This window comes from Schistocerca gregaria, chromosome 2 (genome assembly GCF_023897955.1).
Source record: "Schistocerca gregaria isolate iqSchGreg1 chromosome 2, iqSchGreg1.2, whole genome shotgun sequence".
In the NCBI taxonomy this organism is placed as follows: Eukaryota; Metazoa; Arthropoda; class Insecta; order Orthoptera; family Acrididae; genus Schistocerca; species Schistocerca gregaria.
In genome coordinates this window covers 797,441,146-797,469,112 of record NC_064921.1, presented here as the reverse complement: position 1 = coordinate 797,469,112, position 27,967 = coordinate 797,441,146, and the positions used below count along the sequence as shown (strand labels likewise).

At 40.3% G+C, this 27,967-nt stretch overlaps 1 protein-coding gene across 1 annotated transcript in view; it reads right to left on the bottom strand.

Annotated features, from left to right (window-relative positions):
- The window catches only part of LOC126335984 (dynein beta chain, ciliary-like), a 782,187-nt gene that overhangs the window by 586,933 nt on the left and 167,287 nt on the right, over positions 1 to 27,967 (bottom strand). The window contains exon 14 of the mRNA XM_049999461.1: positions 23,281 to 23,399. Within this exon, the coding sequence (XP_049855418.1) occupies positions 23,281 to 23,399 (119 nt within the window). The remainder of the gene's footprint in view (positions 1 to 23,280; positions 23,400 to 27,967) is intronic.

Below are 27,967 nucleotides of genomic sequence, written 5' to 3'. Positions count from 1 at the left end.
AAATGCTGGGATGGTTCTTTGAAAGTGCACAGTCACTTTCCTTCTCCATACTTCCCTAATCTGAGTTTCTGAATATATACTCTGCAAGCTATCTTATGGTCTTTGGTGGAGGGTACCTATGCTACCACTACCAACTTTGCCGCTTCACTGTTCCATTTGCAGATTGTGTTTGTAAAGAACAACTATCATAAATCTCCATGTGCAGATTACTACTAAATAGTTTTAATAATTTTTCCAAAATTTCTACTCAGTGTATAATATGAAAAGCTTTGCACAAAAGACCAAGACTAAGTGCTTCAAGACAAAGATATCTGGTTTGAAAAAAACAAACCTAAATATAATAAACTTATTGTGCAAGTGTCTCATTACCAATACCACAGCTGTGACTTAACTCATGGTAATGATAAGAAACTGAATATGCATCACACAATTTGTGAAATGAACAAGAGAACATTATCGAGAAAACAAGAATCAAAACAAGACTGAATTTCTATTCAATGATGGCTGTACCAGTTTCGATTTATGGCTCATAGCTATAGGTGATAAGTGCAATACATCTTAGAAAAATTCAATCAGATACATGAGTTCCTGGATCCATGAAACCTGTACAAATGATGTGTGGAAGCAAGAGATTTTTTTTTTTTAATCTGAAGTCAGAATCAACAAGAATAAAGAAAGATACTTCTCAGCCCAAAAGTAGGAAGAATTCCAAAAAACGAAACATTATCATTTGATGACCCAGACCCTCCCCTCCCATCATGACCGGAATACGAAAATTGCCTTCTCCATGAAACAAGAAGTGGCACCAGCACACAGCAAAGCCCAACACCAGAAAAGTATGCTATACAAATCCAAAACAAGCAAAGCCCAACACCAGAAAAGTATACTACACAAATCCAAAACAATCATCCCCACACCACCTGCAAAAACAAAGACCACAAAAGCACTAGTTATATTTAAGAAAGAGTAAAAAAAGGTGCTAATAAAAAATGTGAAAGATGCTGATAAAGATCGTCCTCACTGCCCCTCTCTTTCCCTCTGCCTGAAAGAGAGAGATATAGACAGAGAGAGAAAGAGAGAAAGAGAGAGAGAGAGAGAGAGAGAGAGAGAAGCAGCAGGAACACACCCTATTAGCACCTTCCACACATTTTATTATCACCCTCTTCTACTCTTTCTTAAATATAACTAATGTTTCTATATTCCTTGCTTCTGCAGGCAGTACAAAGATGACTATTCTAGGCCCATACAACACAGCCCTCCAGCACTGGGTCTTGATGTGCACTGGCACAACTTCCCGGCTCACAGAACAGGCAATCCTCCTGCTCTGGCCATGGAGGAAGCTGCCCCAACACCTTCCTGATCTTCAAATGATGATGCTTCTCATGGAACTCCTCCCTCTGGCATTCCTACAGAGATTGAGAAGCATCTTTCTTTATCTGCCTGAAACAGAGAGAGAAAGAGAGAGAGAGAGAGAGAGAGAGAGAGAGAGAGAGAGAGAGAGAGAGAGATTTTCCTGGTTTTTGTACATACATTAATTAACATTAAAATCTGTCTCATGTTACATTACCTAGCCTTCTAGCCTATATGCCTATTCTATATACCGTTACCACTTCATAAATCTTGTCCATGTCACTGTACAAAATGATCAAAGCACAAATAATAATTATACGTTCTATGGATGTTGCCTTCAAGTAAACACAAATACAGCTGTTGCAAATGATGTTGGCAATTACAGTTTCTTTTTCTGATCAACTAATACTACAAAACGTGTGACTTCTGCCCCATCTCTAATAACCTCATTGTTGACAGGTTATTAAACACTAGTCTCCTCCTCTTCCTCTCTCCTCTTAGAATAGACAGTTTAAAACCCCACTCATGATGGAAATATATTAGATCAATTATATTAGATATATTGACAACAAATAGACTTGACTTTTTTTGAGGACATCCACATCAAATCTGGTATCAGTGACCATGATGCAGTTGTAGCAATAATGATGGTATCTCCAATAGAATACTAAAATCTTGTCCACACCTGATAAGTCGAGTTCTTAGCCACATATGTAATAGCTCATTGAATCAGGGAATATTTCCTGACAGATTGAAATATGCCATAGTTAAACCCTTGTATAAAAAAGGTGACAAGACAGACGTCAACAATTATCGTCCTATTTCACTTCTGACATCCTTCTCAAAAGTGTTTGAAAAAGTAATGTACTCAAGAGTAACTTTACACATCAGTGGGAATAACGTTTTAACAAAATGTCAGTTCGGTTTTCAGAAAGGTGTTTCAACAGATAGTGCTATACATGCTTTCACTGATCAAATTTTAAATGCTCTGGATAGTAGAACATCACCAATTGGGATTTTCTGTGATCTCTCTAAGGCTTTTGATTGTGTGGATCATGAAATCCTCTTAGATAAGCTGAAGTACTATGGAATGAATGGTTCAGTACACAGATGGTTCACTTCATATTTAACTGGTAGAATGCAGAAGGTTGAAACAGTAAACCCACATAGTACACAAAGGGCATCAGATTATTCAGACTGGGGATGTATCAAGAATGGGGTACCACAGAGTTCTGTCTTGGGGCCTTTATTGTTTTTAATATATGTTAATGACTTGCCTAATTATATTCATGATGATGCAAACTTGGTTCTCTTTGCAGATGACACAAGTATTGTAATCAAGCCTAAAAAGCAAGAATCAGCTGAGGAAAATGCAAATAATGTTTTTCAAAGAGTTATTAGGTGGTTTTCCGCAAATGGACTTTCATTGAACTTTGAAAAAACACTGTACATACAGTTCAGTACAGGGAAAGGCATAACACCGGAAATAAATATAGAGTGTGGGGGAAAATCTTTAGCTAAAGCAGATTGTTCAAAATTTCTGGGTGTCTGTATTGATCAGAATTTAAACTGGAAGACACACATTGACAATCTACTGAAACGATTGAGCTCAGCTACCTATGCTATTAGTGTCATTGCAAATTTTGGAGACAAGCACATCAGTAAGTTAGCTTACCATGCATATTTTCATTCATTGCTTTCTTACGGAATCATCTTTTGGGGCAATGCATCACTAAGAAAGAACGTATTTATTGCACAAAAACGTGTTATCAGAATAATGTCTGGGGCTCATCCAAGATCATCTTGTAGACAATTATTTAAAGAATTAGGGATATTGCCAGTAGCTTCACAATATATATACAGCCTAATGAAATTTGTTGTTAGTAACCCAGATCACTTCAGAATTAATAGCACAGTCCACAGCTACAATACTAGGAGACAGGGTGACCTTCACCACTGTTCATTGAATTTGACATTGGCACAAAAGGGGGTGAATTATACTGCCACAAAGATTTTTGGTCACTTGCCAAACAATATCAAAAGTCTGACAGACAACCAATCGGCATTCAAAAGTAAGTTAAGGGAATTCCTGAATGACAACTCCTTCTACTCTATAGATGAATTTTTAGACATAGGCTAAAGAAATACAGTAAGTATTTTAAGACTAACAAAGATTATTTGGGATAAATGAATCTTTTGTACTTTGACACGTTCCACATCATTACGAAAGAATCGTGTTCATGATCCATGGAACAAGTAATATAAATAACTAACTAACTAACTAACTAATGATTACCAAGTACAAATGTCAACTAAAACTAGTAAAAATATGTATATATTAAAAAAAACTGTAGAGTCGTATCTTAATAAGGAACTTTTCAGCACAGGATATGGAGAGGAACTATGGCTCGAGTTTAAAAGAATGCCTGAGCAAACACTTGATAGATACATATTCAGTAGAACAGTTCATTGTGGGAAGGATCCTCCATAGTATACAGTCACTGTAAAGAAACTTCTAAAGAGATAGAGCGTATTGCATAACAGGTGTAAAACAAGCATACAGCAATACATAGAGACATGCTGAACAAAACACATTTGGCTGTTAAGAGTGCAATGTGTACCACCGAAAAGATGAGTGAAATAGTGTTATGGTCTGTGGTGTTGAGAAACAGCTGAAATCATTAAAATTAAACAAAGCTCCAGGGCCTGACTGAAGACATATCAGATTCTATACTGAATTTGCGAATGAGTTAGCCCATCCTCTGACTATAATCGATTGTCGATCCTCTAAACAAAACACCTTGCCCAGCAGTTGAAAGAAAGTACAGGTCACACTCATTTATAAGAAGGGTAGTAGAAGTGATCCACAGAACTACCATTCAATATCTTTGATAAAGATTTGTTGTAGAGCCTTAGAACATATACTGAGTTCAAACATAATGAGGTATCTCAAACAGAAACACCTCCTCCATGCCAGTCAGCATAGATTCCAAGAAAATCGATCAAAAGAAACTCAACTCACATGTTTTCTCACATGACATACTGAAAACTTTGGATTTCCAAAAAGGATTTGACTCAACACCACACCTACACTTATTCACAAAAATTCAATCAGGTGTGGTATCAAGTGAAATTTATGACTTTTTGGTACGGAGGGAGCAGCATGTTATCTTGGATGGAGAGTCACTGTGAGATGTAGAAATAACTTCAGGTATGTCCTGAGGAAATGTGTTGGCACCCTTGCTGTTTTTGCTGTACATTAACAATCTTTTGAACAATATTAAAGTAACCTCAGCCTTTTTGCAGATGACACTGTCTGAAAGGAGCTGCATAAATATTCAGTCAGATCTTGGTAAATTTCAAAATGGTGTAAAGACTGGAAAATTGCTTTAAATGTCAGAAATGTAAAACTGTGCACACCACAAAATGAAAAAAAATGTAGATTCCTATGACTATAATATCAAGTCACTGATGTAATTGGTCAACTCCTACAAATATCTGGGTGTAACACTTTGAAGGGACATGAAACAGAATGATCACATACACTCAGTCGTGGATAAAGCAGGTGGTAGACTTCAGTTTATTGGTGCAATACTGGGAAAATGAAATGAGTCTACAAAGTAGTTCACTCGCACATCACTTTATGCAACCCTTTCTGGAATACTGCTCAAGTGTGTAGGTCCCATACCAAATAGGACTAATAGGTGAAGAGAAGAGCAGGATGAATGGTAACAGGTTTGTTTGAGCATGGGAGTGTTGACACAGAGATGCTTAAGAAAGTGAACTGGCAGCTTCTTGAAGATAGAGGTAAACTATCTAAAGAAAGCCTACTTACAAAGCTTCAAGAAGTGGCTTTAAATCAAGATTCTAGGAATGTACTACAACCCACTACTTATCGCTCACATAGGGATCATAATAACAATATTACATTATTTACAGCATGCACAGAGGTATTTAAAAAATCATTCTTTCTGCACTCAAAATGTGACTGGTATGAGAAACAAGGGACATATCCTCTGACATGCCCTTCACAGTGGTTTGCAGAATATAGATGCAGTAAATGGCATAACACCATTGATAAATATAGACTATGAACAGAGTCTGTTGGTAAGGCACAATACTCAACATTTCTGAGCATGTGCATTGATGAGAAATTGAATTGGAAGAAACACATCAATGATCTGCTTAAACGGTTAGATTCAGTTACTTATGCTGTTAAGGTTATTGCAAATTTTTGTGATAAACATATCAGTACATTAGCCTACTATGCCTATTTTCAGGACTGATGGCCTTTGTAGTCTGGTCCCTTCAAGCCCCCACAAACCCAACAACCAACCCCATATTTTCATTCACTGCTTTCGTATGGATTCATATTTTAGAGCAATTCATCATTAAGAGAGAAACTATTCATTGCACAAAATCATTTGATCAGACTAATAGCTGGAGCCCACCCAAGACCACCTTGCAGGCATTTATTTAAGGAACTCAGGATACTCACAGTACCTTCGCAATACATACATCCTCTTATGAAATTTATCATTAATAATCCATCCCAATTCAAATATAACAGCAAAGTGCATAGCTACAACACCAGAAGAAAAGATGATCTTCACTATTCTGGATTAAATCTCACTTTGGCACAGAAAGGGGTGAACTATAGTGCCACAAAAATCTTTGGTTATTTGCCAAATAATATTAAAAGTCTGACAGGTAACCAACCAACATTTAAAATCAAATTAAAAGAATTTCTGAATAATAACTCCTTCTACTCATTAGATGAATTCTTAGATATGAAGTAGTAAACATTAATTATTTTGTGTAAAGAAAACTTAATGTTCCACACCATTACAAAATGTTGTATTCATGATCTGTGGAACAAGGATTAATGTGTATGTGTGTGTGACGTGTTTTTGGTGGTGCCATATTTTTGTCCACCCCCTGTAATTCTGCACACATATTGCGTTAAACGGACCATCACTACATATAAAAAGTAAAGCTGTCAACAAACTGTTGTAATGTGGACAGAACATGGTGATGCCAATGACATCTGGGACACCATGAATCACTTACCATCCCAGAGGTATGTAGCTGCCAACATAGCCAACCTGCCACAGATAACATTGATGCAACACTTTACCAGTCAGTGGCATATTCCTTCACTGCTAGGCAGCAAGCAAACAGTCTCCTGAGCATTATTTACACACACCAATTGGGCCAGCAGGCAGGATCAAGACGGCAGCCATAACCAAATGCTATTAGGCACCTGAACAACCGTTGTCATCATCAGCCGACCATCCACATAATGAGGACTAGAGTTCAGGACACTGCCCTGTCTAACCTACACACCATAGTCTTTGCCTACACTGTGCTGGTACTGCCAAACACAGTCACTATGACCTGCAGGAATTCTGTGCCAACTTTAGCTAGCTGCTGCCGCCACTCACCACGCAGAATCCTGTCAGTCTGTGTAACATTGAGAAACGTCTGCCACCATTATTGTACTAATATGAAGAGGTGAGTCAACGTCAGGCTGCGCTACCAGTGAAGGTTGATGTATGCTCCCGAAGCTTTAACAATAAAGCATATCATCGTGCAAAATGCCTCTATTGCAGCATTTGTCACTGGAGTTGGCAGAGCACCTCCATTATGGTCTTGCACTTACTAGATGAACCTATAACAAAACATGTTGCTCTTCTTTTGATCTTCTCTTCTCCTTTATCAATCCTGACTTTTATGAATTGGAGGAAGGTAATGGCATAGTAAATTCCCTTTACAAACATTGAAGACTTGTAGTGGGGATCAAGACAGTTCAGTTTAGTATAACAGGGTGTTTACCTGGACAAGGAAAAAAAAAATTCCCGAATTTTTCCCAGATTTACTGGTTAAAAATACACTTTCTCCCGGGTTACAGTATACTTTCCCTTATCAATCTTTTGAATGGTTATGGTTTTATACACGGGCATACAATTTCCCGGCACTTTAGAAAATGAAACTCAGGGAAAAAGACATGTTTTGGAAACATCTTTGATGTGCAGCAACAAGTACACTGCATATTTTCATATTACAAAAGTATACACTGGAATTACGCCAAACACCACATGTTACTTTCCGAATCATTGAAATCGAGATTTCGATGTGCTTTTGTAGGCCGTTCGTAGCTCATGTTACGTGATCTCGCCTGCCGATGACAGTGGATATTCAGAGCATAGGACACGTAATGTAGTCAGCCCACAGCAACATCACTGTTAAGTAGCACGAACACACAAACAGGGAAAGTTGATAGTTTAAATTAATATACATAGTGTTACTGCAAGAAAAGCAAAGTTTTCATATACAATGTTCTCAGGCTGCAAGAGAAGCTAAGCTTTCGCATATACTGGTGGTTTTTTTTTTTTTTTTTGTTTGTTTTTTTTTTTTTTTAAATGGCGCATCATCAAAGAGTTGATTTTTAAATGACAGTCAAATGCTCTGTGATTTAATAAATTCATGGTACATTCTTGCACATAATTCAACTTACGTAAAAGGATATTTACTTTGAAAGTAACGGTTTTCAAACCACTATTCGCAATATTTTCTTGTGAGCTGTTAGAAATAAGTTCGTTTCAGCAGTTGCCAGAAAGCGCAGATTACAGGCTACACCGCACTTGGGTAGCTATCATGACGTAGGAAGCCCGTATGTACATACGTGTAAAACACTGAAAGATCATAGATTACATAATAAAAGAAACAAGACATCAGAGGATAGTGCAAGAGCATTGCAATTTCATGAACAATATTAAAATGTGCACATTTAAAGTGCATACTTAAAGTGCACATTCGTATGTCCGGATCCCCAATGGAGTACCAGTAATGTATTGTACCATGTTTGGTTCTTTATTATGACATAATGTCATACGTGCTAGAAAATGAAAATGTGCACTTGAAATGCAGTGAACAGTTGAAATTAGACAGTACTGTGGAATTATACATTTTGTTTCAAATTGTTCCACAAGGCCATTAATGCTTGACTGTCAGAAAGGTGGAAATAAAATAAAATCTGAAACTAATGACGTATTTTAGCCTTCCGTAATTATGTGAATGTGTTTTAATTCACTTGATAGCTCCTGGCCACAGATATCCATTTTGTTTTCATTTGACGTGAGAGTAAACGAAGGGCAAACAGCAAAATCACTAAATGTAAACACAGGTCATGTGGAGACTACCCACTATAACTCAGATTGCTCTGTGCATCAGCCCCGGATGTTTACCAGGGCCCTAGAAATGATGGAAAGGCTCCGTCCCTGCCACAGCTGCAGTGGTCCACAACCCCACGACAACTACCGCAATCCACTTCACCCCTCCACCGCACCACACCGAACCCAGGGTTATTGTGCAGTTCAGCCCCCAGTGGACCCCCCAGGGAATGTCTCACACCAGACGAGTGTAACCCCTATGTTTGCGTGGTAAAGTAATGGTGGTGTACACGTACGTGAAGAACTTGTTTCCGCAGCCGACATAGCATAACTGAGGCGGAATAAGGGGAACCAGCCTGCATTCACCGAGACAGATGGAAAACTGCCTAAAAACCATCCACAGACTGGCCGGCTCACCGGACCCTGACACAAATCCACTGGCGGATTCGTGCCAGGGACCAGGCGCTCCTAGCCGTGCGGAAAGCCATGCATTAGACTGCACAGCCAACCGGGTGGGCCGAGGAAATGTAAGACATGTTATTTGGTCTTAAGTATGCCAAAGTGCAGTGCCATGCCTCTTTATAAAGCATTTTTCTAATGCACATCCAAACTATATTCAGGCGAGTGGAAACTGAAATGTTCTGTGGTGCCTCTCCTGCTCCCAGTCGGCCAGTTTGACAGCCTGCCTCTCTTTTTAAAAGTCTCGCAATTAATAGTGGATGGGATCATTTGTAATCGAGAGAACAAGAACTCTTCAGAAAATCTGAACTCTTTATTGCCTATTAGTTAATAACTTGCTGTTTTGTGTGACATAAAATTAAATATAGGATGTATAAAACCAATACTGGCAAGAGATAAGCAAGAAATTACACACTTCTTCAAACCTTAGCTCCTAGCATTTTTTTCTCTTTAATGTTGCTACAGCTTTGCATGTCCTGCTTTCCTTTCTGCGAAAGAATCTATTACCTCATCAAAAATCATCAAATGTTTTGCTACATGAAGAATCAAAATGTCATTATTTAATACTGAAAAAGGTGTTAATACAAATAATACCCAAGAGTGGTGTGGTTTCTCAATCTGATTACGTCTATTTTGTCACTGTCTGCTACATAAAACAAAATAGGCCTTTCTAAGATGTCAGCAATTTTGTAACACACCAAATAAACGAGACTGTTTTGGCACAAATTGCCATTTTTATAACACGGAAGAATATAATCCACGAAGTACCTATATCAAGTGCCTATTAGGCCCACTAAAAGCAAAAACCTTTATGTTAGGAAATAGTTTCACATTTCATTCATACGCACCAGCTTCTCAAGCATGAGATCAAAAGGTAGTATTCTGAAAGTTTTATATAAATTTGGAATCATCTTATTCTTCCACAATTTGCGTGATGTCCCCGTTTCTTCTCCTTCCTCGTTCTATCTTGTTATCACCAATTCTGTCAAAATTTGTTTGCCGATTAACTTCACTAACCCTGTCAGAATCAGAGGTTTAGTTATCCTGCAATTATTTTCCGGTTAGGCGTTATTATGTGTTCGAACAACATGTTTTCCTCGTTACTTCCAGAATAGAATTTACGCGTCTGCTAGCCGGAGACTGTACAACTGGTCCTTACTAGTGTAGCGATCCGACCAAACATTTTCTGTCAAAATTTAATTTTCTTGGATACACCGAGAAGATAATATCTAATCTTTCTCACCTGTTATTCATGTTATTCGTTTATTTCCATTCTGGTAGTCTGAATCTATGGATTTCGCTAGTAATTATAACAATGCTGATCATTCGCAAACCCAGTCAACCACATAATCAGACAGCGATTGGCATTCATCTGTTCGGCTTTTCTCCCTCAGCTCATATTGCCCTGCCCCCTTTTGTCCGCGGAAAGTTTATTTCTAGATGCAACAAGGATTTCCTAATAGACACATCACGTACACTATGCATGCTTTCAAAAGTCACCTAATGATTCATTCAGAAATCAACTTAAAATGTGTTCAAAAATATTCATAAACCAACAGGGAAATCATATGAATAATCAATAGACAAACATTCGCTGGATGCTAGGCGCTATATGAAACAAGTTTTCTTTCCCTCAAGAATATGAATTTGATGCCCCCTTTTCCTGGTAGCATCTAGCTGCTTGCTGCTACTGTTTGCACAGCCAACAGCCACATTCCTGTAGCCAGAAGCGGAAGAATCTACTACTCAAACATGACTCAACTGCGCATGCGCATGAGCCCGTGCGCAACTGCTAAAACAAATCAAATGTAAACAGCTGCAACTTCACGCTCATTGGAGGCAATTTGTTGTTATGAAGCACTGCATAGTCTTTCTAAAGCCTATGACACATTTTCAATTGGCAGAGACTTGCATGAGCACTGTGTGTGTCGTTGTTGTATATGGCGCATTTCCTTTGCAATTTAAGTTATTTTTGTTTTTTTCTCTCATTTATGTTTTATTGTTAAAGTATTATTCTGCAGTATCAGGATACAGTAATATCCTTTGTTAGAGTATCGGTTCTTACCAGACAAAATTACAAAAATTTAACTGAAAACTCAAGCAATGAAAAATTACTGGAACTCTAAAAATATTCTGAGTTTTTCCCGGTTTTCTCCCAGATGAAAAAATTCCCGGGTTTTTCCTGGATCTCCCGGTTGTCTCGCGTCGTATACACCCTGTATAAGAACTCACGTCTGGAAATGCAGTGTCCTCCTGCTACATGCAAAATACCACAACACACATTCAAATATCCTGCATGTCTGACACCATTGACTAGGGTTATTACATACGTAATTCACAGATTACCTGATATACCATGCCCACTACAGGGTTATTTACATTCAATTCAGTTGCCACAGCTCAATACCACATTTTTGCATGCATTCCAAGATCATTTGGATGAATGATTTGGGCAATAGCAGATATGTCATGGTGGCCCAACTGCTTGGCTTGCAGGTTCACCTGACTTAAACCTGGTAGACTACTACCTGGGGTGTCACATGAAATCCTTGATTTATGAGACACCTATGGCCTCCAAGAAACACCTATTGGCACGTGTTATGGCTTCGGTGTATAAAGGAGGACTATGGAATGATGATCATGTCTATCAGAACATAGTAAAAAGGTACTGTATTTGTATTGAAGCTGGTGCCCTATTTGTAAAAGGACCCTGACGACAACCAGCATGAGTCACAGAGCAATGTGTGTTGTGGTATTTTGTGTGTACTGGGAAAACAATGCAATTCCAGACATGAGTACCTATGGTAAATATAACGTCTTGGTCCCCACTACAAGTCCTCAAAGTTTGTAAAGGGAATTTAATTACACCCTGCATATGTTGTGTAAAGTAATGGACCTATGACATTCCCTTGGGGTATGCCTAAAGTTACTTTTGTTTCTGGACACTTCTCTCCATTGAGGATGACATGCTGTGTTCTATTTATCACAAATTCTTAAAGTCAATTACACAATTGGTCTGATATTCTGTGCACTTGTATTTTGTTCATTAGGCGATAATTCATAATAGCATCAAACACCTTGTAGAAGTCAAGGAAAATTGCATCTACCAGGGTATTGATGTCTACTGCTTTCTGGGTCTTGTGGATGAACAGAGTAAGCTCAGTTTCTCACAATCATTATTTTCAGAACACATGTTGATTCCTACATAGGAGATTTTCAGTCTCCAGAACTATACTACACAAGCATAAAACATGTTCCAAAATTCTACTACAGACCAACACCAGAAATATAGGCCTATAGTTTTCTACTACAGACCAACACCAGAGATATAGGCCTATAGTTTTCTGTGTCTGTTCAATGATCCTTCTTGAAAACAGCAATGACCTGTGCTTTTTTCCAATCATCAGGAACACTTCACTCCTCCACAGACTTACAGTTTCATATACACTATGTAGAATCGTATTGGTATCCGATCAGGCCCAGTGGCCTTTCTACTGCTGAGTGATTTCAGCTGCTTTTTCATCCCACAGTCACTTATTTTGATATCAGCATTTTCTTAATTTGTGTGATGGTTCTTAGGAGGTACGACAATGTGAGCTTTGTCTGCCAAACAGTTTTGGAAAAATGCATTTAGTATTTCCGCCTTTTCTCGTTTCATCCTCCATTCAATGCCACTGTGGTTATAGAATGTCTGAAGAGATGGCTTTGATCCATGTATTGATTTAACGTAAGACCAAAACTTCATAGAATTTTCATTAAAAACATCAGAGAGATATTACATATCTAATGAGCTATTTTTAACGTGAACATATTTGAAGTAATGGTAGTGCATTCCTGTGAAAGTAACAGTCTCAGTTAGCAGAGAAATTCTGAAAGTAGCTGCTCATGTTTTCTGCTTCCCTTTCCTCACTCCCCAGTCATGGTAAACTTTAAATGACTAATGTAGCATGACCTTACCCATCTTCTTCAACTGCAAAAGCCCAACAAGCAATTCATGGCAGTAGCTACTCACTGAACCTGATCGAATCACTACTGTAGTATATCCTTTGAATCTCCTTTTCTTATCCTGTAACACTATTACTCTGACACAAATTGTGATTATGGAAAAGTCTTGCTCACCCAATTCTTTCTTAAATGTGGCTCGTTTTAAGAAATCATCATCATACATAAACCATGGGACAAAATACAGAAATTGTGAAAAATAAATAACACACACCAGTATAATACATAACTGTGATACTGTATGTGCAATTATTTGTATATCTGTATTACATTTCTTTCCAAGTAATGTGAAAAAAGCTATTTCTTTATGTTTTATCATAAATAGCATATTTTATTGCTATTATAACTGACATCCTTTGTGTCTGTATATGTATGGATGGATGTGTGTGTGTGTGTGTGTGTGTGTGTGTGTGTGTGTGTGTGTGTGTGCATGCGCGCGAGTATATACCTATCCTTTTTTCCCCCTAAGGTAAGTCTTTCCGCTCCCAGGATTGGAATGACTCCTTACCCTCTCCCTTAAAACCCACATCCTTTCATTTTTCCTTCTCCTTCCCTCTTTCCTGACGAAGCAACTGCCGGTTGTAAAAGCTCGAAATTTTGTGTGTGTGCTGTGTGTTTTTTTTGTTGTGCCTGTCTACTGGCGCTTTCCTGCTTGGTAAGTCTTGGAATCTTTGTTTTTAATATATTTTTCCCATGTGGAAGTTTCTTTCTATTTTATTCACATCATGTAGTAAATATTTCTACCTACTGTGTTACTGTTATGCACACATCAAAAAAAAGTTTTGCATCACCCCGGTTCCCAGAACTCCTGAAGATAGACGTTGACTGTGGATATTGTATCACAGACACAGTCACTTTGACTGTTCTGAGATGCCACTAAACCCATCCAAAGATATAAACAAACACGCATGAGCAGCACCTATGAGACAGAGGGGGTTGGACAGCCAATCAGTTCCAGTCATTCCACCAGGAAGGGAGTACAGGGCTCATGTTGTCTGTAGTTCAACAATGCCTAGACAGTCAATAATGTGGTTCAATCACATCCGCATTGTTACTTTGTGCCAGGTATGGCTCTCGACAAGGAAGTGTCCTGGCATCTCGGACTGAACCGAAGTGCCCAAGGGCTAAAGGGCTACTACTGCAATGAATGACGGTTACCTACGGATTATGGCTTGGAGGAACCCTGACAGCAATGCCATCATGTTGAATAATACTTTTCATGCAGCCACAGGACGTCTTGTTACAACTCAAACTGTGCACAGTAGGCTGCATGAATGCACAACTCCACTCCAGAAGTCCATGGCGAGGTCTATCTTTGCAAACATGACACCATGCAGCATGGTTCAGATGGGCCCAACAACATGCCGAATGGACCACTCAGGATTGGCACCACATTCTCTTCGCCAATGAGTGTCGCATATCCCTTCAACCAGACAATCGTCAGAAATGTGTTTGGAGGCAACCCAGTCAGGCTGAATACCTTAGACACACTGTCCAGTAATGCAGCAAGGTAGAGGTTCCCTGCTGTCTTGGGGAGGCATTATGTGGGGACAACAAACACCGCTGGTGATCATGGAAGGCAACGTAACGGCTGTATGATACGTGAATACCATATTCTGACTGACATTGCAACCATATCAGCAGCATATTGGCAAGGCATTCATTTTCATGGATGACAATTCAAGCCCCCATCATGCACATCTTGTTAATGATTTCCTTCAGGATAACAACATTGCTCAACTAGAGTGGCCAGCACATTCTCCAGACATGAACCCTATCGAACATGCTTGGGATAGATTGAAAAGGGCTGTTTATGGACAGCGTGACCCACCAATCACTCTGATGGATCTACCCCAAATTGCCGTTGAGGAATGGAACAATTTGGACCAATAGTGCTTTGATGAACTTGTGAATAGTATGCCCTGATGAATACAGGCATGCATCAATGCAAGAGAACATGCTACTGGCTATTAGAGATACTGGTGTGTACAACAATTTCTGAAGGTCTCGGTGTATGGTGATATAACATGTAATGTGTGGTTTTCATGAATGATAAAAAGGGTGGAAATGATGTTTATGTTGCTCTCTATTCCAATTTTTTGAACAGGTTCCAGAACTCTAAGAACCAGGTGATGCGAAACTTTTTTTGATGCGTGTATTTCAACACACGTTTTATTGTCATTTAACTTTTAACAGTGTCATTGTTATATTTCAATGCACATTTTATTGTCTTTTAACTTTTATCCAACAACAGAATTTAAATACCTTCTTTCATACAAGATATTACATCATTTTGCAGAGAAATTAATCTTAGTACATTTAGCAGTCAAAGTGAGTTGGCTCTGTTTAATGCTTGGATTAGTTTACTTCTTTGACAATTTAATATGCTACAGCCTGTTTGACATTTGCAGTCATTGAACTGACAACTGTACCACCATATGCAGTCTTTATGAAACAAGTCCAAGTGGTCAGTGTGCTGAGCCTAAAACTTGATCTGCGCATAAGTACTGGAATAATTGTGCATACAGTGTTTGTCACGATCATACATTGAACTAGTACTTACATATTTTTTCTTAATTTATGTACATTTTCCCACAGCTTATGCTAATTATGATTTTTCGAAATGCATAACATTTAATAAATAAATGTACGATCATGACTTTCCCATAATGGCAATCTGTCTCATCTATCTCTACTAAGGGAGAATTTCTCAATCACGTAATGATAGTATCACTGCTGGGCCATTTATTTGGTAACAAATTCCCTTCCCAAAATATTCAGAGCAGTTCTCTTTTGAGTATGTATAACAATTTTAAATGGTGAAGATAAGGAAACTGAGTATGATAAGAATGTTCACAACGCAAATAATGATCTAACAAGTAATTGAAAGGATTCATACACATATGGATGTCACCCCTCCACATCTTCTTGCTTGGTCTGACAGCTTTGTTTTCTTCTTCTTTTTCCAAAATCTCTTCATAATTAAATGTGTTGTTTACTTGCATTTCTCTGCTGAACATTTTCCAATGGTTTTTTAGGTGCCTCTATGAATGTGTGATTTACAAAGCAACTCAGATTCCAAAGGCTTTATTTTATCTGATAGTATCTTCTGTAGTGCTCATTTCTTGTAAGCCCTGCTTCATTTCTACTAACCAAGTAAGGTTTACCGTTTTTGAATTATTATATTAAGGAGTGTAATAGTTAATCTAGAGTTACCCATTCTGCAGATGCGACCTCTGAAGTTCAAGTATCTCCTTGCATCAGTGAGCTTGTCTGTTGCCGTGTGAGGGTCTGCTGTTTTTCTTTTAATCAATATGCTATTTATATTAATGAAACTTTGGCCACAGGGCTTAGTCTGGCCTGTCCAACCAGTTAGTTTGTCTGTTTGAATTAGAATAAATAAAACACAATTGCTGTAAATTACAGAAATTGAAAGGAATTTTAATCTTCCAGTCAAAAAGCTACTACAGTACGTCTTGCTATTTTGTCAAAAACAGACATTCTTGCCCATGGTTGTGTACAAAATATAGGTTCGCTCATACAGAGAAGACAACAGCAACCAGCCACTTTTTACAATGCTATTTTTTTTTTTTTTTTAAATAGTGCCATTACCGATTTCAAACCAAAAGGTTCATCCAGATAGCTGTTGTCTTCTCTATAAGAATCAACCTATATTATTCAGTGAAAGTATAACGAGCTGGGGGGGGGGGGGGGGTGAGGGGGGGGGGGGGGGAGGGAGAGGGAGAGAGAGAGGGAGAGAGAGAGAGAGAGAGAGAGAGAGAGAGAGAGAGAGAGAGAGAATAAGCTTGACTGTCTATCAATAAGTAAGGTACATAACGACAAAACACGAATGACAGTTCTCTAACAGTTACGACACAGAGAAAACATAAAAAGTACATTGCAAAACCCAAAGAATAAATAAGGGCAGCAATGATGCCAAAATGCAGTGGTCCTGGTGGCTGGCTTGAGAACTGAATGGATAGTGCAAAAACAAACACTTGAGGCACAACATGTGTCAAACACTTGCCTACTGCACTGGCGGCAGTCATGATCACTACACTGTCTACATCTACATCAATAGTCTGCAATCCACCTTACAGCATGTGGCAGGGGTACCCCTTACCAGTACTAGTCATTTCATTTATAATTCCACTCATAAATGAAACGATGGAAAAGCAATTGTATATGTGCCTCCATATTAACCCTAATTTCTCGTATCTTATATTCATGGTCCTTACACGCAATGTATGCTTGAGGCAACAGAATCATTCTACACTCACCTTCAAATACTGGTTCTTTAAATTTTTTCAATAGTGTTCCTTGAAAAGAATGTCACCTTCCCTCCACAGATTCCCATTTGAGTTCCTGAAGCATCTGCCTAACACTTGCATGCTGTTAGAACTTACCAGCAAGTAATCTAGCAGCCTGCCACTGAATTGTTTTTATGTCTTCCTTTAATCCGATCTGGTACAGATCCCAAACACTTGAGCAGTGCTCAACAATAGGTTTCACTAGCATCCTATATGCATCCTTTACACATGGACCACACTTTCCTAAAATTCTCCAAATACAATGAAGTCGACCATTCGACTTTCCTACTACAATTCTCAGTTGCTCATTCCATTTCATACTGCTTTGCAATGTTACATCCAGGTAAATAATGATGTGACTGTGTCAAGCAGGACAATGCTGTATGCAAACTTCACAGGTTTATTTTTCCTACTCGTCCAACATCAACTTACTATTTTCTATTTTTACAGTTAGCTGTCATTCTTCACACCATCTGGAAATGTTGTCCAAGTCATCTTGTACCTCCTAGAGTCACACAACAATGACACATTACCGCACACCACAGCATCATCAGCAAACAACTGCAGATTGCTGCCCACCCTGTCTGCCAAATCATTTATGTACATAGAGAATAACAGCGGTCATGTCACACTTTCCTGGGCACTCCTGACAATACCCTTATCTCCAACTAACCTTTGCTGTCAAGGACAACATACTGGGTTCTACAGCTTAAGAAGTCTTGAAGCCACTCACATATCTGTGAACCTATTCCATATGCTCATACCTTCTTTAACGCACCGCAATGGGGCACTGCGTCAAATTCTTTCCAGAAATCTAGAAGTAAGGAATCTGTCTGTTGCCCTTCATCCATAATTTGCAGTATAATTTGCAAGAAATGAGTGATGCTTTTTAAAACTATGTTTATTTGTGGACATAAGCTTCTCTGCCTCAAGAAAATTTCTTCTATCTGAACTGGGAGTATGTTCAAGGATTCTGCAGCAAACCAATGTTACAGTTTTTAAAAACAAAGATGACGTGACTTACACAATGAAAGCACTGGCAGGTCAATAGACACACAAACAAACACAAACACACACACAAAATTCAAGCTTCGTCAGGAAAGAGGGAAGGAGAGGGAAAGACGAAAGGATGTGGGTTTTAAGGGAGAGGGTAAGGAGTCATTGCAATCCTGGGAGCGGAAAGACTTACCTTAGGGAGAAAAAGGGGCAGGTATACACTCACGGACACACATATCCATCCGCACATACACAGACACAATCAGACATTTGTAAAGGCAAAGAGTTTGGGCACAGATGTCAGTCGAGGCAGAAGTACAGAGGCAAAGATGTTGTTGAAAGACAGGTGAGGTATGAGTGGCGGCAACTTGAAATTAGCGGAGGTTGAGGCCTGGCGGATAACTGAAGGGCAAGTTTCCATCTCCGGGAGTTCTGACAGGTTGGTGTTAGTGGGAAGTATCCAGATAACCCGGATGGTGTATCACTGTGCCAAGATGTGCTGGCCGTGCACCAAGGCATGTTTAGCCACAGGGTGATCCTCATTACCAACATACACTGTCTGCCTGTGTCCATTCATGCAAATGGACAGTTTGTTGCTGGTCATTCCCACATAGAAAGCTTCACAGTGTAGGCAGGTCAGTTGGTAAATCACGTGGGTGCTTTCACACGTGGCTCTGCCTTTGATCGTGTACACCTTCCGGATTACAGGACTGGAGTAGGTGGTGGTGGGAGGATGCATGGGACAGGTTTTACACCAGGGGCGGTTACAAGGGTAGGAGACAGAGGGTAGAGAAGGTGGTTTGGGGATTTCATTGGGATGAAATTGGTAACAGTTTTATGAATCACACATTTACGTAGGACCAGAATTTTCTCAGGTTTCCTGTTAGATCTTTTGGTAAGGTATGACATTGGTAACAGTTTTATGAATCACACATTTACGTAGGACCAGAATTTTCTCAGGTTTCCTGTCAGATCTTTTGGTAAGGTATGACATTGGTAACAGTTTTATGAATCACACATAGATCTCTTCAAAGATGCACGAAATTCTACTAACCTTCAGTTGTCATCATTTATGCATTCTGTTTTGAACCGAGAGTGCAGCAGCCTCGGCTTCCTCAACAGTTTCCGAATCTTGTTAGTAAACCATGCTGGGTCTTTTCCATCCTTCATTAACTTGTCACGCTGAGTAATTGGGTTTCTAATGGCTATTCGTGTCTTTCCTGCACGATATTTCAACTGCATGACTCACAGTCTTCTTCAGGTGCTGTCTGATACTGTTTCCAGTGTGGAATGAGTCTGGTATTTATACCTATGTTGTCACAGTCTGCAGACGGAACACCTATCACAACATACACATAAATACCGGACTTGATCCACACCAAAATCAGTATCAGACAGCACCTGAAGAAGACTGTAAGTCATGCAATTGAAATATTATGCAGGAAGGACATGAATAACTGGCAGAAACCTGATTATTCAATGTGACAACACCTCACCAGGAAAGTCTGTATAATTATTTAATTCACTTAATTAGGCACATAATTCTCTGGACCATGATTTAAAATCTCCTTAAACTTTGCCCATAATTCCCCTACATCCATGTTGCTGGAACTAAGTGGTGTCAATTCACTGATGCTAACAACTGCCTATCTTCTTTTTCTAAAAGAAATACTCGCCTGGCCTTGTAGGCCAATTTATTAACTTTCATAATCAGAGTTACCCTAAATACATCATGATCACTAATCCCTGTCTCTCTACTAACTCTATGCTGATGCTGTCAATAACATCCAGCTTATTTGTAGCTACTAGGCCTATGATATTTCTTTTGTGTGTGGGCTGCCAAACTAGTTGCTCAAGACAATTTTCAGAAAACGCGTTCAAAAGCTGCCTTAGCAGAAATGGAACACCATCCAGGAAGCACTCCAGGAAGGGGATGCATCGACCAGATCTCATGGTCCATTGCCTTCCTGGAGCAGACATTGTGAGTGGTGCTGCCACACTAGTTGCTTTGGCTGGGCCAGATGCAGTGTGAGGCTGTGTCCGCCGACCATCAGTGGGAGGCAGCTCATTGACACTGTATGCCGGCACAACCCTGTGTAATGAAATTATGTGGTGCTTGCCATTGCCCAGAATGTCAGGGGTGCAATCTTCCCTCTTGATAACATTATGCAACCAGGTCTATGGTGGTTTTAGAGCCAGTCTGACACCATCAAAACATATCATCATATGTGTAGACTTACTGAAGTCTTTGTGAACAAATGTGAAAACAGTTCCATGTCTGGACAGCTGTGGAGGTCAGATTTTCTTGATGTGATCTTTAAGGCAACCGACGAAGGCAGATGTTACAAACTTCAGAGCCAAATATACAAATTCTCACTGGCAGTTGCAGCATCTCACCATACACCAGTTCTGCAGATGAATCATTTAGATCAGGCTTGTATGTATTCCACTGGTCAAGGAGAACCATCAGCAGAAGCTCTGTCCACCCGGCAATGTGGCATACCAGAGCTGCTTTTAGTGTTTCATGTCAACACTCTCTCATTCCATTGCTGACCAGGTGGCAGCTGGTCGTTTTGTGATGATTCATGCCACAGAATGTTTCAACAATTCCAATTCGAACTGCTTGCCATGATTTGTTGCAATGTGCAAAGGACAGCCAAAACATGATACCTAGTATAGCATGAAGGCATGCTCCAAAGTTTCCACAAAGTTGCTGTCCACAGTTGCCACTTCTCGCGAATGGGTGAACAGGTCAATCACTGTCACCAGATACCGCTGACTCTTGAAAGGCAGTAGTGGTCCTACGAAGTCCATGTGCACATAATGTGAAATGCTTAGTAGTGTTAGGGAAGTTGCCAATTGGCACATGTATGTGACAGTTGACATTGCAACATTGACATTCTATGCAACATCACGTCCACCCAAGACAGTCTTCATTCCTGGCCACACACAGCTACCTATGACAAGGTGTAATATAGAGCATGCTCTGGGTTGACACACATGTAACAATTCGAAGGTCTTGGTTGGTGAAGACTGTCAACTCATGGACTACTTGCTGAGGTCGAAAGTATGTGTCTGCCTTGTGTATCATTAATAGTTTGCGCTCATAAGTGCTCCACTTCTGTTGAGATGTTGAAAGTTTCTGCAATAAAAAGGGTTGTTGTGTTGCTGCAACACAGTGCCCACCACCATCAGGCTTGTATCTACCACCAATGCTAAAAGCACATTTGGCTCAGGGTGCACCAACTATGCAGCATCCGCTATCACTTGTTTCACTTGTTAGAATGCAACAGACATGCAAACTGTCCCAGTTATTGTTGTGTTCCTTTGCATTTTGGACTTGCAAGCACTGTTGTTAATAGTTGTTAGATTTCTGCGACCCATGGTAGATGTCAATGAAAAAAATTTAGCATCCCTAAAAATCATCACAGTGCCTTAACTGTGGAAGGCTGGGGGTTCGTCAGAATGTCTTTCACTTTTCCAGGTAGTGGTATGGAGCCTGGCATGGTAATGTGGTGGCCAAGAAAATCGACTTGTGGTTGACCGAATACACATTTTGTTGTGTTCAGTACTGCGCCATACTCATCCAGCAACTTCAAAACTTCAGATGTTGGTGAAGCGGAAAATACCAAGTTGTCAACGAGGTAGGTGTAGAAGAATAAGACGCTGTACAACATAGTGTCAATAAATCTCTGCCATGTCTGCATAACATTCCTGAGGCTGAACACCATGAAATTGTTCTTGAAGAGATTTAACTGTGTAATTAGGGCTGTCTTAAGGATGTGCTGCTCAGCCACATGAATCTGTGTGTATGCCTTGTCACAGTCCAAAATGCTGTAAGGCAAGCACCACTCAATGCATAGTTTTAACCACAGAGTAATGGCAACAGATAATATCTGACACTGTAGAGTCATTAAGCACTCTATAGTCACCGTGTGCATTCCATGCATCATACTTCTTTGACACTACATGCAGCAGTAAAAATCAAGGACTACTGGACAGTTGCGTGATACCCTCTCAAGTCATGCTGTCATATTCTGCATTTGCAACTGCTAAGTGATCCAGAGCTAATAGCTGTGACCTACAAAGTAACAGGGCTCCCTCAGTAGTCTTTATATGTGCAAGGTGTTATGCTTCACATCTATAGGCACACATGACAGTCTTGTCAGTGCCAGGAAATCTCGAAGCAGTGTTGCATACTCACTGTCAGCAGCTTCTATTACCTTTGCAGTCTGTTCATGCAGCTTCTATTATCTTGGTGGACTGGATGGTGGTGTGCCTCCAAAATCCAGTGGCTGTGAGTCCAGTGATGTGGTCACCCAGGTGTGTGTTGGTGATGTCAGACAACATATTGTAGTGTGACTATAAACTCAGTGACAACCACAATTGTGAAATTTCACATGAACATATGGTACAGGCCTACGTTCAGCTTGAAATGTTGCGTGTCACACATTGCGATCAAAGAGTTGTTTGAGGCTGTAAGGCAGAATGACATTTGTGGTCTACACCAGTGTAGCATCCACTGTGGGAAGATACACAAATCAGAGCCTGTGTCAATCAGAAATTTCCGCCCAGTATGCCAGTCACTTCCAGATGCTGTGACTCAGAATGTAAATCAGATGAAGCATCTACATCTGACTGCTGGTGGCATTTGGGTACGCACAAAGTTTGGTACAACGACTTGCTTTACCGCCAAAACTGCCTCGGAACCAACACACCTCCCGCTGTGTTTCTGTCCCAGGCGTAGTGGAGGTGGTCGATAATCTGCTGTGTGAGAACTTCTGGAATCTGGTTTGTGTGTGTGTGTGTGTGTGTGTGTGTGTGTGTGTGTGTGTGTGTGTGTGTAAAAACTCAAATTCAAAATACAAAAGCTGGGTTATTTTGAAACCTCTTTCTTACATGCCTATTTGCTGCTTAATATCTCCACTATATAATTCATCACAAAGAAAAAAGTTATCTCTTACTACACACATTGCCAACACGAGACTTACCTGCAGAATTCCAGTTTAGTGATTCATGTGCCTCAGAAATCAACGAGTCAATACGTTCAATGTCATCAACAACCAAATCAAATTCAACTGGATGGCTGCATTGCCTAATCTGGTTGTACCTGGATGAGAAAAGATATGTAGGATGTAGGCAGCATATATCATAAGATTTAACACATTCACAAATAACATGTAAACTCTACAATTTTGTGTATATCTTTTTCTGGTACTACACGTGTAACTGGTGATCACTGGTGATGAAGTATGGTCCTCGCAGCATATATACAGACATATACATGATATCCTAGGAGGAATGGCCAATATCCATTTTGAATAGAATGATCATTCCTGTTGTATCCACGAATGTTGTGAATATCTCCTGGGACATGCCATATAGGAGCAAACATACAAGAGGTTTTTTAAATTACAGTGACTGACATATATATCTAAAAACAAAGATGATGTGACTTACCAAACGAAAGTGCTGGCAGGTCGATAGACACACAAACAAACACAAACATACACAAAAAATTCAAGCTTTCACAACGAACAGTTGCTTCATCAGGAAAGAGGGAAGGAGAGGAAAAGACGAAAGGATGTGGGTTTTAAGGGAGATGGTAAGGAGTCATTCCAATCCCAGGAGCGCAAAGACTTACCTTAGGGAGAAAAAAGGCCTTTACAAATGTCTGCTTGTGCCTGTGTATGTGCAGATGGATATGTGTGTGTGTGTGTGTGTGTGTGTGTGTGAGCGCGAGTGTATACCTGTCCTTTTTTTCCCATAAGGTTCGATCCAATGGCCAGCTTCACACATCAGTCCACATCAAACCCACCAAACAAGCAACAGTACCTCCATTATGATTGCTGCCACCGATTCCACATCAAACGGTCCCTTCCCTACAGCCTAGGTCTTCATGGCAAACGAATCTGCTACAGTCCAGAATCCCTGAACCATTACACCAACAACCTGAAAACAGCTTTCGCATCCCGCATCTACCCTCCCGACCTGGTACAGAAGCAAATAACCAGTCACTTCCTCATCCCCTCAAACCCAAAACCTCCCACAAAAGAACCACAAAAGTGCCCCACTTGTGACAGGATACTTTCCAGGACTGGATCAGACTCTGAATGTGGCTCTCCAGCAGGGATACGACTTCCCCAAATCCTGCCATTAAATGAGATCTATTCTTCATGAAATCTTCCCCACTCCACCAAGAGTGTCTTTCCGCCATCCACCTAACCTTTGTAACCTCTTAGTTCATCCCTATGAAATCCCCAAAGCACCTTCCCTACCCTCTGGCTCCTACCCTTGTAACTGCCCCCGGTGTAAAACCTGTCCCATGCACCCTCCCACCACCACCGACTACAGTCCTGTAACCTGGAAGGTGTACACGATCAAAGGCAGAGCCACGTGTGAAAGCACCCACGTGATTTACCAACTGACCTGCCTACACTGTGAAGCTTTCTATGTGGGAATGACCAGCAACAAACTGTCCATTGACATGAATGGACACAGGCAGACAGTGTCTGTTGGTAATGAGGATCACCCTGTGGCTAAACATGCCTTGATGCACGGCCAGCACATCTTGGCACAGTGTTACACCGTCCGAGTTATCTGGATACTTCCCACCAACACCAACCTATCCGAACTCCGGAGATGGGAACTTGCCCTTCAGTATATCCTCTCTTCTCGATTTCCGCCAGGCCTCAACCTCCGTTAATTTCAAGTTGCCGCCGCTCATACCTCACCTGTCTTTCAACAACTTCTTTGCCTCTGCACTTCCGCCTCGACTGACATCACTGCCCTTACTCTTTGCCTTTAAATATGTCTGCTTGTGTCTGTGTATGTGCGGATGGATATATGTGTGTGTGTGTGTGTGTGTGTGTGTGCGCGAGTGTACACCTGTCCTTTTTTTCCCTAAGGGAAGTCTTTCCGCTCCCGGGATTGGAATGACTCCTTACCCTCTACCTTAAAACCCACATCCTTTCGTCTTTCCCTCTCCTTCCTGAAGAAGCAACCATCGGTTGCGAAAGCTAGTAACTCTGTGTGTGTGTTTGTGTGTTTTGTTCATGTGCCTGTCTGCCGGCGCTTTCCCGCTTGGTAAGTCTTGGAATCTTTGTTTTTAATATATATATGTGGGGTTGTTGGTACCCCCATCAGGCGCCTACCGGGGTGGTGGATAGGGTAAAGCTTCCTAGATATAGGTGGTACTGGGGAAATGAAATACCCAAGGCAGACCAAAAACCAAAAAACCCAGTGGTGTCTGTTCAACATCTGGCGGCCAGTGGTTAGCGTCTGTTCCTCTAGTTGAGGCGGCTGCACAAAATCTTCTCAAACTCAAAAATCGAGTCGTATACCTGTGGTCTCAACAGAGATCACCACAAAAACTAAAATTCAACTTGAACGCATGATGGAAAAGACGACCACAGAGTCACTACCCCAGGCACCACTTGATGGACTGGATTCACCTGATCATCGGATTCTGGGGGATCAGGGACACCATGTGGAGAAGAATCGGAGCTTCTCAAAAACTCCTCACACTCTCAAAATGAAACGTAAAAATTTTATTAGTACAATTAATGTGAACACCCTCACTAAAACAGGCAAATTACAGCAACTTACCAACGCAATGGGAAAATTTAACCTGAAAATCACTGCACTGCAAGAGACAAGATTCACAGATGAAGGACACTTTAACACGGAGAATTACAGGATCTACAAGGGCAAACCTGCCAAAAAAGTAAGAGACAAACTACCACTTTTCGGAACAGGACTCGCCGTACACAGTTCCGTACTCGACTCAGTTATTGACTTCACGTCTCCCAATTTAAAGAGTCTCCCTGTTATCAGTAAAATCAGCTAATAAAGCATACACTCTGATCAATGTGCACGCCCCCACAAATCACCACAGTAAAATCTACCCAGAAACAGTGGACAATTTCTGGGAAACACTAGAAGAAACAACAAATAAAGTACCTAGGCACCATGTGAAAATCTTAGTACGCAATTTTAACACAGAATTAGGGAAGGAAAAAAAATTCAGAGATACCACCAGACCCCACACCAAACACAAACGTACCAACAAGAATAGTGAAAAACTAATCGATTTCTGCAGAAACTTTGGACTTAAAATAATGAGTACCCAGTTTCAAAAACCTGCACATAAATTAACCACATGGAGATCACCCTGTCTTAGACAGGGTGAATACCAAATAGACCATGTCGCAATTTCCAAAGAAAACATAAAAGAAATTCGAAACATCAGAATCCACAAAGGTGTCTTTGAATCAGATCATCATCTTCTCCAAATAAAAACAAAATTCCAACCCAACAGAATTCTAAAAAGGCCACCCAAAAGTACCAAACCAGATCTGGAATAACTGCAACTCAACAAAGATAATCCTGAAAAAACAACACACTGGAAGAAACTAACAGAGAAAATTCAGGAAGCTCTTAAATTAGAACAACCCCTTAGTATCAGGAAACATCACTGGTGGAATGCAACCTGTGATGAGGCAGTCGACAACCGAATAACTGCATGGAAAAAATTTAGCAGTCACAAAACTGAAGAAAACTGAGAGAACTTTATTAAAACCCAAAAACAGACCTCAAAAATAATTAGAAAAGAAAAATGGGGATATGACAACAACAGACTCTCTGAAATCCAGCAGGATTTCATCGAAAATAATACAAGAAATTTTTATAAGACTTACAGGGATACCAAGCACCTAGCTTGTGCTTCAAGAAACCCGATGGCTCTTTGGAAACCAATACGAAAAATAACTGCAAAGTCTTAGCCCAATATTTCAGTTCCCTCCTCAACTGCGAACCACCCCAAGAAAAACATGTCTTCTCTTCCTCAGTATTCACACACCCAGACTCACATGCCCCGGATCTTGAAGAAATTATGGAGATAGTCAAGCAGCTCAAAAATAACAAAGCACCAGGAGAAGATGGGATCATTGCTGAGTTCTGGAAACTAAACTATCCTATGCTTATGCAGAAATTACACCATATAATGTCAGACATATGGATAACGGAGCAGATACCAAAGGACTGGAAATGCGCTCTAATTCACCCGTTACACAAAAAGGGCGACAAGACAGACATGAACAGTTACAGAGGAATTTCCCTGTTCCCAGTCGCTTACAAAATCCTTTCCAAAGCGCTTTTAAACAGGATAGAATCCCAAGCAGATACACTAATTGGTGAATACCAGGCCGGATTCAGAAAAGGGCGCTCATGTGCGGAACAGATCTGGTGCTTAAAGACAATATTACAAATGAGGAAATGCAGAAACCACCTTCCCTACCCTCTGGCTCTTACCCTTGTAACCGACCCCAGTGTAAAACCTGTCATATGTACCCTCCCACCACCAACTACTCCAGTCCTGTAACCCGGAAGGTGTACACGATCAAAGGCAGAGCCACGTGTGAAAGCACCCATGTGATTTACCAACTGACCTGCCTACACTGTGACACTTTCTATGTGGGAATGACTAGCAACAAACTGTCCATTTGCATGAATGGACACAGACAGACGGTGTTTGTTGGTAATGAGGATCACCCTGTGGCTAAACATGCCTTGGTGCACGGCCAGCACATCTTGGCACAGTGTTACACTGTCCGGGTTATCTGGATACTTCCCACCAACACCAACCTATCCGAAATCCGGAGATGGGAACTTGCCCTT